The sequence below is a fragment of the Microtus ochrogaster genome, chromosome 22, assembly GCF_000317375.1.
Source record: "Microtus ochrogaster isolate Prairie Vole_2 chromosome 22, MicOch1.0, whole genome shotgun sequence".
NCBI classification, from domain to species: Eukaryota; Metazoa; Chordata; class Mammalia; order Rodentia; family Cricetidae; genus Microtus; species Microtus ochrogaster.
This window is the reverse complement of record NC_022023.1, coordinates 27,295,010-27,308,677: the sequence shown is the minus strand read 5'-3', so window position 1 is coordinate 27,308,677 and position 13,668 is coordinate 27,295,010. Positions and strand designations below refer to the sequence as shown.

The 13,668-nt window shown below is 43.4% G+C and overlaps 1 protein-coding gene across 1 annotated transcript in view; it reads left to right on the top strand.

The window, feature by feature from the left end:
- Tarsl2 (threonyl-tRNA synthetase like 2) overlaps positions 1-13,668 on the top strand; it is a 45,171-nt gene that overhangs the window by 13,778 nt on the left and 17,725 nt on the right. The window contains exons 7-10 of the mRNA XM_005357796.3: positions 2,514-2,578; positions 3,589-3,667; positions 5,305-5,451; positions 6,242-6,340. Of these exons, the coding sequence (XP_005357853.1) occupies positions 2,514-2,578; positions 3,589-3,667; positions 5,305-5,451; positions 6,242-6,340 (390 nt within the window). The remainder of the gene's footprint in view (positions 1-2,513; positions 2,579-3,588; positions 3,668-5,304; positions 5,452-6,241; positions 6,341-13,668) is intronic.

Genomic DNA, 13,668 nt, shown 5'->3' with positions numbered 1-13,668 from the left:
GTACAGTCTACAGAGCTGTTGTGAGCATATCAGTGGTCACATGTACAGTCTGCAGAACTGTTGTGAGGGTGTCGGTGGTCACACGTACAGTCTGCAGAACTGTTGTGAGCATGTCAGTGGTCACATGTACAGTCTACAGAGCTGTTGTGAGCATATCAGTGGTCACATGTACAGTCTGCAGAACTGTTGTGAGGGTGTCGGTGGTCACACGTACAGTCTACAGAGCCGTGGTGAAGGTGTCAGTGGTCACATGTACAGTCTGCAGATCTGTTGTGAGCGTGTCAGTGGTCACACATACAGTCTGCAGAGCCATTGTGAGCATGTCAATGGTCACAACGTACAGTCTGCAGAGCTGTTGTGAGGGTGTCAGTGGTCACACGTACAGTCTACAGAGCCGTGGTGAAGGTGTCACATGTATAGTCTGCAGAGCTACTGTGAGCATGTCAGTGGTCACTTGCTATGCCATTTTCTTCATGTTTTCTGAGACAGTTCAGGCAATCATAGGCAGGTAAAGAGCCAGGTGAGTAATTTTCATAGGTCTGATCAATTTAGGCATGATTAGTATTGGACGACTGGGGTTACTAATCCTCTTGGAAAATGAAATGTTGCTTAATTCTAAAGTAGAAAGTATGGCCAATTAACAGCTGAACTAAGACATCTGACCACTCCTCCCAACAGTATCTATTTGTAATCTTACACAAAAACCTCCAGTCTATGTTCACTCTCTTCCCTTTGGATTGTTTATGTGTGTGGGTGTTGGTGTATGTCTGTGCACCGTGTGTATGCTATGCCTGTGGAGGCCACAAGAGGGCACTGGATCCCCTGAAGCGGGCATTATAGACAGTTGTTAGCCTCCATGTGGGTACTGGAAATCAGACCTGGGTCTCCTGCAAGAGCAACCAGTTCTCTTAACTGCTAAGACAACATTCCAGAAGCCCCCAGCCAAACACTTATGGGGGCCAATTACATTCAAACTTCCACAGTAATTACCTTTTAACCATTTTTGAATGCACAGTTCAGTAGCATTAAGCATATATGAAAACATCAGCACTGTCACCTCACAGAATGGTTTTCACCAGAGTGAAAACCGTGCCATTAAGGACCCACTCTCCATTCCCTCGGCTACCCACCTGGCATGCAGCCCTCTTTTTACTGTGCTGTGAGTTTGACAAGAACCTCAGTTCAATGAATCACACACTACTTACCTTTGTGACTGGCTGGTTTCACTCACTGCAAGGCCCTGCAGAGCATGTCAGAATTTCTTTCTTTTTTTAAGGCTAAATAATCACCCCTTCCTTGTGTGTATATGTGTGTTTGTGTTTGTTGACTCAGCTGCCCATAAATACTGGAACTGTTTGCATTCTAACAATTGTGTATATGCTGATATGAAAGTGAGCATTGAGATTTCTGTTTGAAATTCCAGAAATGGAATTGCTGGATCATGGGGAACTTCAGTTTTAGTTTTTCAGGACCTTCTATAGCATTTTCCATGATAGTCTCAGCATTTATAGTCTGTACAGTTTTTCCACATTCTTGCCCACACTAGTTTTCTGGATGTTGTTTGTTTTAACAGCCATCCATGGCTATAAAGTAGTGTCTCATTGTGCCTTGATTTGCATTTTTCTTAGGATGTAGTGATGCTGAGCCTCTTTCAGTGTATGTACATACTGGCCATTTGTATACCTTCCTGGGAGTCTGTAAGGGCCTCTTTGCTGTTCTTGAAAGAATATTCATCTTTGGTTTGGCTTGCATTATAGCAGCTTATATGTTCCTGGTGTCTGTCTCTAAACATCAGTCACTTACAGATGCTATTCCTGTTCTGCGGGCTGCCCTGACTTTTTGCTTACTCCTAAGAACTGATCATATCAGCTTTTGTGAAGGCAGTGGTTTCACTTGAACATATTGGGATGAAACAGTTACATTGTACAAATGTGGGCTTGTTTCTCCTGTCTTTAGTTATTTAATATGAATTAATACTTGGTACTGTGATTATTGCAATAAAAGCAGAGAAAAGGATGAATTACCTTAGTTTGCTAACTGTAATGATACCATGGCTTTTTAGCAAATGCAATGCCACAATGTAAACTTTGCTTTTATGCAAATAATGGAAATGTGCCCTAAGAACTGGATTTATTTTATGTAGTTGAAATCGGATCTTCTAGAAGAGTGCTGTCCAGTAGGATCTGAACCCAGTGGAATAACCTGAATCACATGACAGCTATGTTTCAAGAGTAAAACTAAGATGGAATTAATTTTAAATACATAGCTGATATAAAAAAAAATATGTGCATTCCACGTCTGTGGTCCTAACTCACAGCATGGTCATATGTGAGAGTTTACCAACCGTGTGACTTGGAGTCTCATACAGGACAGTGTCACTCTTTGCTGTGAGTACAGCTTGTCCATGGTGTCCCAACACCTTGGACAGAGTAAGCGTCTCTCGGAGCTTTTTAAAAAGAATAGTTTTCCCATTAAAACATTTTTTATAATAATATGTTACATTTTCTTTGTAGTACAATAAATTTAAGTGCCGGATTCTGAAGGAGAAAGTTGACACTCCAACAACCACTGTTTACAGGTTTGTGTGCACCAGCTTTAAGTGACTCAGCAGGGTCCTGGAACTTAGCAGCAGCAGCCCCAAGTCCTAGTGGGGAACAGGATGGTTCTCTGGTTTTACCACAGTGAAGGGACAGTTAAAAAGGATGTCTCTGCATGCACAGTGTCTTCAGAAGATTTTCTGAGGGGTTCAAATTTACATAGAGAGAGCAATGTGATCTGAGGCTCCATGGGTCCCTGCTCTCACTGACCCTGAATTAAAGCTTACCCCATACATGTGAAGAGTGCATCCTTTTACCTAAAACCTGTGTGCCCTGGCTGCCTTCCTGCGGTTTTGCTAAGACATGCCAGCTGAGCAAAAGCTAGTTAGTGGAGGGAATGTTTTATTTGGCCCACATCTGTGGGTCGCAGTCAGTCACTGAGGGAAGTCAAGGCAGGAACCCAAGCAGGCACTTGAAGTAGAAACCATGCAGAAAGACGGTAGAGTTAGGCAGAGTTCTATCTTTAGGGCCAGTCTGCTCTACACATTGAGTTCCAGGACAGCCAGGACAATATGTTTGTTTAAAAAATACCAACAAACAAAAATAGGAAGGGAAGGAGGAAGGAAGGAAATGAAGAAAGAAAAATGAAAGGAAGGAAGGAAGAACCAGGAAGAAAGAAAGAAAGAAAGAAAGAAAGAAAGAAAGAAAGAAAGAAAGAAAGAAAGGAAAGAAAGGAAAGAAAGAAAGAGGCCCTGCTTCCTGACTTGCTCTCTGCTGACTTCTTACATGGCCCATGATCACCTCCCCAGGAAGGTCTTCCCATGTGGGCTGGGCCCTGCCGTGTCAGTTAAGACAAGATAGTTCCTCACACGCAAGTCCACAGATCAACCTGATAAAGACAATTACTCAGTTAGACACTGTTTCGGGTGATTCTAGGCTGTGTCAAATAGACAGGTATTGCTAATTGGTACAATATGATAATGTGGTTTATAGTGAACAGTCCAAAAAAATTATAAATATGTCTGGGCCTGTCTTCAATCTTTCATTATAGGTGTGGTCCATTAATTGACCTTTGCAAAGGCCCCCATGTAAGACACACTGGAAAAATTAAAGCCATAAAAATTTTCAAGGTAAGGATTTTTTTTAAGTTTATAAATATCGCAGAGAAAATAAACTACATAAGGGATTTCAGTCACGTCTTCTATAGTCTGAACAAGATGGTATTTTAAACTCCTCATTCTTATTTCACTAAAAGTAATGTGTTAGAGTCTTGATAATTAAAACACTATATAGCTTTTGAGTTTTAATCTTATTCTAAATACTGTGACGCATATCTTTTTATGTGCCGTACCTTAAAGATTTATGATTATTATGCGTGCATGTGTGTATGTATGTGTCCCTGCAGAGGTCAGAAGTGTGATCACTGAAGTTACTGCCCAGGTGGGTGCTAGGAACTGAAGTCATGTCTTCTGCAAGAGCAGCACATGCTCTTAACCACTGAGCCATCCTTCTAGTCCTCTATACAGGTTTTATATTGTTCCTTATTTAGATGCCCCAGTATTCACAGGTCTCATATATGTGGATTTAATCAACTGCTAGATGAAATATTTGAAAAACAAATTGTGCCTATGGTGCGGGACAATTGTATTCTGTCAATTATGTTTTAAACGCTGATTGGCCAGTAGCCAGGCAGGAAGTATAGGTGGGACAACCAGACAGGAAGTAGAAGTGGGGCAATGAGAACAGGAGCATCCTGGGAAGAAGGAAGCCCATTCCTCAGCAGTCCTGTCCAGACACTGAAGAAGCAGGATGTTACCTGCCCCGCTGAAAAAGGTACTGAGCCATGTGGCTGACATAGATAAGAATAATGGGCTAATATACATTATAAGAGCTAATACAAAGCCTGAGCTAATGGGCCAATCAGTTTATAATTAATATAGACCTCTGTGTAATTTGTGGGACCTGGTGGGAGGACAGAAACCAAGCAGGCCCTCATGTTACATGCCTATGCTGGACATGTATATACTGTACACATAGGGTTTGGGGATGTTGGGAGTGGGGTGGTAGTGATATCCTTAATTCCTAAATGGCATATTGCAACAGATACATACATAACATTTATTTTGCGTCAGGTACTCTAGAGATGGTTTAAAGTGTGCAGGACCTTGTACAGGTTATGTGCAATTGCACTATTTTATATAGAGACTCGCATGTCTGCAGATTTAGGTGGCTGAGGAGGAGACAGCTGTGCAGCGGATGTCTTTCATTGCTCAGTGAGAACAAGAGCATCTTTCTGCATATAGATGACTGTACCACAGGCAGAGAGAAAAGCGGGAGTGGAACTGGGCCATGGCAATCATAAGCAATGGGCTGAATTTGAAGCCCTAGCCTTTCTGGACCTCGGTTTTCTGAAGGTGAAACATGGGTATTAATTACCCATCACCCACTGATGCCCGTCCCCTTGAGCCATAGACCAGAGAGGTTGACACTTCCATGGACCTCTGCCTTTTCTTGTTCCTCAGCCCCCTCCTTCCTGTTCTCCGTCACTTTCATTCCTAGAAGCCACAGCAGACTCTTTGTGCAACTTACTGATTAGTGCTATAATTTGGATGAAAAGGTTCTTATTAGACCCAATTTAAGACTTTTCCAAGCACTATAAAGATATCTGTAACTGAGCATTGCGGATTTTATAATGCATATATGTTGTAGAGTGGTGTTACTGCCAAACGTTTGGTTTTGAAAAAAGCAATACCTTGCTGATGTTTAGAATTCCTCAACGTACTGGGAAGGCAATCCTGAGATGGAGACATTGCAGCGGATCTATGGAATATCCTTTCCTGATAGCAAAATGATGAAGGGCTGGGAGAAGTTCCAAGAGGAAGCCAAGAGCCGGGACCACAGGAAAATCGGGAAGGTACGCCCATACCATCATCACACAGACACACTGTTGTTACCCATGACTGCACCTCACAAACCAAAATCTTAAGAGTAACATTTCTTCTTCTCTCTTGTGTTCTGTTCTGTTGACACTTGTTGCCTACAGCTGAGTTCTTCCACATCCACACTCCGAAAGTCAATAACAAGCTCCTGTCCTCTATCTTTTGTTAGAGCGTTAAAAGCTCTTGAGAGAGTCTATTTTAGCATGTTATAAAAGCAAAGCCAGTGGACCTAGGGTTTTAATCTCCATCCTGCCAGGATCAAGCTGTGTCACATGATGGGCAAACCATTTGTCTGCCCATGTCTGTTGTGAGGTGTTGTTGGCAGGGCTGCTAGGAGTCACCCCGTGCACAGGGCAGACTCTCAGGGGTTGGCACTGTAAGAAGGGTCACATGACTGGAAACCTGTCTTCTGCAATGAGTTTTCTTTCTCATTTTATTCTGTTGTCCCCACATGAGACCTATATCTAAATGTATGATGAAAACTTAGACAATTAGCTACTTTCTATTTACACTAAAAAAAAAATTAGTAATGAAGAACAAAGGATAACAAAACATCCAAAGATGAGGCTAAGTGATCATAAATAAAGCTGGTCATTTTACATGTGCTATTTATATATTTATATGTCTGGATAGATCCTGAGGGACCTTGGGATGCCTTGTAATAGGCGATGTGGGGATAAAATGACATTTCATCACTCTCAGATCAGGTATGATAAACATTAAGTAAGAGACGAAATTTGAAATGCAATTATTGTTTCAATCTAGGAACAAGAGCTTTTCTTCTTCCATGACCTGAGCCCTGGAAGCTGCTTCTTTCTCCCAAGAGGAGCCTTCATTTATAATACACTTACAGATTTCATACGAGTAAGTTAGTTTTTGGAAATATTCTTACTTATCAGTGTTCTACATCTTACTATCTTCTCTTGTAATTAAGTGTTTCCATTGATTTTTAGTAATATAGGAATTTTGGAACTAAAAACAAAATGCCATATTGTACCTGAAGACGTGGAGATGGTTTACTTTCTTGAATTTCATAAAATACAGACATTGTTCTAAGTCTCTAAGGATGTTGAAGCATTAATGATCTGCTGAGTGTAGCTCTCCTGTGGCAGAGAATACTGTTCTCAGAGGCACTGCTTCTCAACAGTGCCTAATGGCCCCCGTGCCTTCTGCTCACAACAGTGTAACTACCAGGTAACCACGCGTCTCCAGAAGGGGAAGGAAGTTGTCTCTCACCCTGTGGTTGAGCATGCTTAGTGGTGCAGGCTTAGGACCTTGAAGGTACTGTTCAGAGGTGGGCCATTTGGACTGCTGGACCTAACCTTCCTCTCTTCTCCTGCTCAGCCTTTCCTGTAACAGTTACAGCCTTGCACTGTTGCCTGCTGTTGACATATCTATGGTGATCCCTGAAGAGTGTATTGTCCAGACTATAGCGGGCAGCCTTAGTAACCCGTAGGATTTGGTTCCTGTGATTTTCTGAGTTGTGTAAGGGGACTCATGTTCCCACAAACTGCCCCTCAGTGTGGTTCTCAGAAACACCCAGAGTGTGATCTGCCTGAGCTTTGTGTACTGATTTCTGGTCAATCTCAGACCCCCTCCAAAGTCCATCATGCTCCCTCCGAAGACCACCGTGCTCCCTCTGAAGACTACTGTGCTCCCACAAAAGATGGCTGTGCTCCTACAGCTTCTTTGCAGAGGTTCCAGCTGGCTCAGGAAATGTTTTCTTCATTTCTGTTATGAGGAAAGCTCTCCCGTCTTACGCTCACGCTTAGACCCTGTGACCTCACATGTTCCTTAGCATCCCCTCCTCCTGTTCTTCACCTTGACTGCTGTCTTCATGTCTCAGCTTCTGAAGTCCTTCTTTTCCGAGCATCCCCTCCTCCTGTTCTTCCCCTTGACTGCTGTCTTCATGTCTCAGCTTCTGAAGTCCTTCTTTTCCGAGCCTGTCTTCCTCTTGTTGTTTCTCCCTAACTCTCATTCAAGGGATCGCTTTCTTCAGGAACTTTCAGATGTGCTGGGCCGTCACTGTGGCCGCAGCTCTTCTCTTCCCTTCTTGCATGGTGCCTACGGAGGCTGGGTTGGCCTCTGTGGAGTAGCACTTGGCCTGCATTTCCTCCAATACGGGCTACTACAAGGCAGTAGAACAGGGACAGGGAGGGAAGCCTGAAGGGTTCTTGAAGAGTGTGGAGACTTTGGTGGGTGGCGATGGCCACTCGCTGCTGCCGCCTTGTGCTCTTTGCTTTCAGCTATGGTACCTGAAACTCCAGGTTAGGTGTGAATGGTGGAGAAAAAAAACACAGAGCCTTTACAGTGGCCTTAAAGGGCTCTCTTATCTTTTATAGATGCAAGACAGACATGGCTGATGATCAGGCCCAAGTCTGATTGTGTGGGTTGCTGCATTGGAAAACATTTAAATACACAACCCCAGTGAGCACTAATTCTAAGGTAAGGGCTGAGCCCCTTAAATTCTCAGATACCCTATGTGAAGTAATTGGTCTCATCATACAGAAAAAAACTTACAATGACCTCAGCTAGTATTTTTTATGTTTTTTTTACTTGCTTTTTTTTAAAAAAGGGGACTAATATATAGGCCAGGCTAGACTTGAACTTGCTGTATATCTAAGGGTAGTGGAATTCCTGACTTTCCTGCCTTACTGCCCAAGTGCTGAGGTTACAGCAAGTGCCACCATGCCCAGCAACCTTAGCTAGTTGTCATCCTAATTCTCAGTTATATGGTTTTGGTTATTTCCTCCTCTAATAATTTTCCAATTATGTGTCTTATTTAATAAACAAAATAGCTAGACACAATGATGCTACCTTCCAGTAGGATGTTCACCCTCTGCCAAGATGGAAAACGATAACTCAGTGTCCTGGTTTGTTGTTTGTTTGTTTGTCAACTTGGAACAAACTGGAGTCACCTAGGAAGAATCCTCAGAGAAAATGCCTCCATCAGACTGGCCTATAGGCAAATCTGTGGTCATTTTCTTGATTGATGGTTGATGTGGGAGGGCCCAGCTCACTGTGGATGGTGCCGTCCCTGGGCAGATGGTCCTGGGTTGTCTAAGGAAGCTGAGAAAGCCATGAGGAACAAGTCAGTGCGCAGCACCCCTCCAAGGCCTCCAGGTTCCTGCCTTGAGTTCCCGCCCTGCCCTCCCTAGGTGATGGAATATGACCTGAGAGTTATAAGGTGGAATTAACCCTTACCCCAAAAGGGGGCTTTTTGCATGAGATCCATATGGTTTGCTTTCATCCTGTTGGAAGGACATAGGTCCCTGGGTCTCCATTTGACAGACTGACAGGCCTGGGTCTCTCATCAGCTCCAACTGACCAGAAGAAAGTCAGCTCCGCCCCTCTCCTGTGTTCTGCTTCAGAGGAGCAAACTATTCCAAGTCTCATCTGATCGACACACCGCTGAGTGTCCAGTGAGATCTGGTTCGAGTGCAGATGAGGTTCCTTAGTAGCAAGTACATTCCCTCTCCATCTTCAGACCTTTGAGTGGAAGATACACAGCACCTCCTGGCCACCTCCCTCTTTGCCCACATTACGTGAAGATGATGGAGGGAAAGGACGCAGTGGACAGTTCACTTCAGAGACGGCTGGGGAGGGTAGAAGGCACTTGGTGGTGACCAGGCTGTAGAATTCTGATGTCTACAAGTGGTCCCTGTGCCCACCTGGTCTTCCCTGTGCTGACATCTGTCAACACAGATTAGCTTTGCCTGGTCTTAAACTTCATGCAAGTGGGATCACACAGTACTTGTTCTGTTTTTATGATTCAGCCAAGCTGAGGTGGTATGATAGGGACTGGCAGCATTATTTCAGATACTCCATTTTGTGAGTGCAATACATGATAGTCCATTATCCTGTAGGTGTTTAGATCACTTCCAATTTAGAACTACCATACACTGTCCACCATGAACTTTCTTGTCTTTTTTGCATGCAACTGCTCGCTTCTGGTAAACAGAAATCACAAGACAGTTGTTTGGACTACTTCTATACTAGACTAACAAGTCCAAATGGAGTCAGCCACGCTAAGGTTCTGTACTAGACTAACATGTCCAAATGGAGTCATCCTGCTAAGGTTCATCACCAAGTCAAGGGCCTGCTCCTTACCTCACCTTCAGAGAGACGGGGGTCAGAGAGGGACTGACCAAACTCCTTAACCGGGCCATTTTCTGTTGGCATGAGAGTGACATTTCCCTCTATGTCCTCTCTTAAATGAGGTAATGTACAGTAAACAAGGCTGCCCCATCAGTTGTTTCCTTATTTCTGTATTTTTGTCTCCTGCTCCCTCCTGGCAAGGAAAATAATTTTGAGATGAGAGGTTCACTTCTGGCTTTTGTTTCCTTCTTAAGTCTTCCTGCCCTTGAAGTCAGATGCTTTCCTTGAGTTTTCAGAGCACTACCCATCTGTGGGGGATGAAGGGCAGCTCAGTTCTAGAGCAGAGATTTAAGCTATTTGAGATAACTAAATTATTATAATTTTGTCTTTTAGTATTCTCTAAAAGTAGAATTGCTTGGTCACAAGGTATTTTTATTGATTGTAGACTGATTTTGAGTCACAGACTTAATATATCCACATTAGCCTCAGGATTTCAATCCTCTTGCCTCAACCTCCCATTTCTGGATATGAAAAATGCATGCCACCACACCCAGGTAAAACTTGTTTTTCTTCCATACTTTTCTCTTTTGTGTGCTGGAGTGGGCAGTAGAATACAGTACTTAATTACATTTTGAGACAAGGTCCATTTAGGTTGACTTTGATTTTTTAATGGAATAATCTCCCATGTTCATGTGTTAGTAGAGTTAATATCATGTCCTACCAAAAGTAATCTATACATTCAATATATAAGTTCAATCCCAATCAAAATCCTCGTTCTTCATAGAAATCGAAAAAACAATTTTTTAAAATTCACATGGAAACACAACAGATAGCAGCTAGCCAGAGCAATCCTGAGCATAAAGAACAGGGATGCTAAGGCATTACCATACCTGATTCAATTTATACTAGAAACCACAGCAGTGATAATAGTAAAAGCATGGCGACTAAGCGTGATGGCACATGACTTTAATCTCAGCATGAGGGAAGCAGAGGCAGGTAGATTCCTGTGAATTCGAGGCCAGACTGGTCTACATAATGAGACCCTGTCTCAGACAAACAAAATACCTAGCATGGTACTGGGACAGAGAAAGATAGGAAGATCAGTGGAATAGAATAAAGACCCCAGATTTAAGTCCTTCAAAGACACTGCAAATACACAGTGAGCAAAGATAACATCTTCATCAAAGATGTTGAGAGCTGAACCTGGATACCCACATGTAAAAAAATGAAGCTAGATCCCTGTCTCTCACCCTGCACAAAACTCAACCTCAACATTAGCCCGGAAGAGAAACTGCTAGAAGAGACGCTAGGGAGCATGCTACAGGATACACGTAGGTGTAGGCAAGGAGTTCCTAAGAAGGATGCTGATGCTCAGAAAGTAAGGCCAGCACTTGGCAAATGGGGCCTCATGGAAAGCTCCTGTATAGCCAAGAAAATAGTCAATCAAGTGAAGAGCAATCTGCAGAATGGGAGAAAAATTTTGCTGGCTACACCCGCCTCCTCCCTGCATTGCACACTCCAGCCCGTCTGGTCCTCAAGGTCTCCAGTTCTCCCACCTCCACCTCCCCTCTTAAAGTAGGAATTCTGGGATTACAAATGCTCACTGCTGCCTCCAGCTTTTTCAAAAAGCTTGGGTCTGGAACTTACAGAGATCCACCTGCCTCAGCCTCCCAAGTGCTGGGATTACAGGCAACAGGCATGCACCACCACTGCCCAGCTTAAAAAACATGGGTTTTGGAGACAGAACTGAGGTTGGCAGACTTATCCGACAAGTGCTTTTCCTCACTGGGCCATCTTGCCAGCATAGTTTGGCTGGCAATTTCCCTAAAACTAAACAGGTATTTAACATAAGATAGCCGGTCATTTCTTTTGATTATGTAACATATATAACCAGCCAATTCTTCTGCTAGCTGTGTATCAAAAAAAAAAAAATGCAAAGGTATTGCTACACAGTGACCTCACTGGGATGCTCCCAGCTTTCTTTTTTTTTTTATATTTATTTATTATGTATACAATATTCTGTCTGTTTGTATGCCTGCTGGCCAGAAGAGGGCACCAGACCTCATTACAGATGGTTGTGAGGCACCATGTGGTTGCTGGGAATTGAACTCAGGACCTTTGGAAGAGCAGTCAATGCTCTTAACCTCTGAGCCATCTCTCCAGCCCCTCCCAGCTTTCTTAATAGTGACAGAAAGCAACCAGCTTGGGAGAGGCTGGGCATCAGTGGACCACTCCTCAGATAAAAGGAACAACGTCCTGCCACTATGGTGAGAGAGTACTCTCCAGATGTTACTTTATATACGTAAAATTGTGAGCTTTCCTGCATATAAATTATACCCCAGGAAGGTTGTGTTGTGGTAAAGTATACATAGGATCAATATTGACAAGTAGGCACGTGAAGCATGCAGCCCCTCTCATGGCACATGTTTCTGTGGCTGTGCAGTTGTCACCACCTGTCTCCAGAATCCGTTTCCTCTTAGAAGACTTGAACTCTTCAGGGTTCTGTCGTGATCCCAAATTGAAATCCTGTACTCATCAAACACTAACGTCTCTCTTTCCTCCCAGTGTCTAGCACAGTGGTTCTCAGTGCTGTGACCCTTAACACAGTTCCTCGTGCTATCATGACCCCAATCTAAAATTTATTTTCATTGTTACTTTATAACTGTAATTTTGCTACTGTTATGAATCGCAATGTCAATATTTTTGGAGATAGATGATTCCCAAAGGGGTCCCGACCCACAGGTTGAGAACCACTGATCTAGCACCACTATTCTGCTTTCTGGAATTGCTCAGAAGTGAAATAAGAGGATATTTGCCCTTTTACAGACTTTTTAAAGTTTGTTTTGTTATTAATATAGGCAAACCAGCTCTCATATGCTTTACTTTGCATAATGTCTTTTTATTTTCTTCCTCTCTCTGTTTCTTTACTTAAACTGTATCTTCTGTAAGAGGAATACTGTGCAGTTCACTTTCCTGTGTTTGGCTACCTACATCTTCTTTCTCCTGTGCTCTCTCCCTCGAGAGGCTCTGTCTTTGTGAGCCACTGTTCCAGACGGGCATGCATGCAGGACGGATTCTCGGCAGTGCTGGGCTGCTGAGAATATCTGCCCGTCCAATATCAACAGCCTCTGGCTTGATGCCAAGTCCTTGTCTGCCCAGGTGAGGGCAGGGAGATCGGTACATGTGGTGGTGGCTACAGTGAGCCCCCGTGGAAGCAGTGTGGGCAGGACCTGTCCTCTCTGAGCCGGAACTGCCTTTCTGTGGGAGATCATGCCAGCAGCCACCTGGGCCGGCTGGCACAGTCTTCCAGACACTAAGGGAGCTCCAAAGCTCTGAAGTAAGGTGGCCCCTGCTTGTAGTCCCTAAGGTGAGCTGTCTTTGTCTTTGTTGGCTGCCCGCTATCCTGACAACAGGCCAGGCCTGAACAGTGGTACTGTGCCATCACTTCTGTCTGACTCTTCTCCCTCCCATCCTGGAGACTGCCATCCACTGCCACTTCCTTTACCTCTTTATCCTTAAAAGAATCTTTTTTAATTTTAAAATTTCCTGCAGTGCACTATAAACTTTTGATAACATGTGAACTCTGTTACCACTGTGACAATGAGGATATAGGACGGTTTTATGATCTCCAGCTACCCTTATTGAGATGAATCCTACCCTACTCCCCATCTTAGGTGAACTCAGTGGATTCCTTCTCTATCCCTAGACTTTTGGCATAGGAATGGAATTATAACAGGATAAGCTTTTAGAAATGACTTTTTTTTGTCTTCACATATCTGTCAGGTTTCCAGTGGCCTACCCCTTTACTGCTAAGTGGTGTTCTGATGTCCAGACACACCATGGCCTATCTATCTTCTTCCTGACTTAAGGTCATTTGGATATTTGTTTTCAGTTTAGGTAATTGGAAATAATTTTCTATAAATATTTATGAGTGGGTTATTATATGAGTGTAAGTTTTCATTTTACTTTAGCAGATATCTAGAAGAGTCAGTGCAGGCTCTCCTGGCAAGCTATGGTGAACTTTAGAAGAAAACATCAACCTAGGCATGCAGTTGTGGCACACGCCTTTATTCCCGACCCTCAGGGGCAGAGGC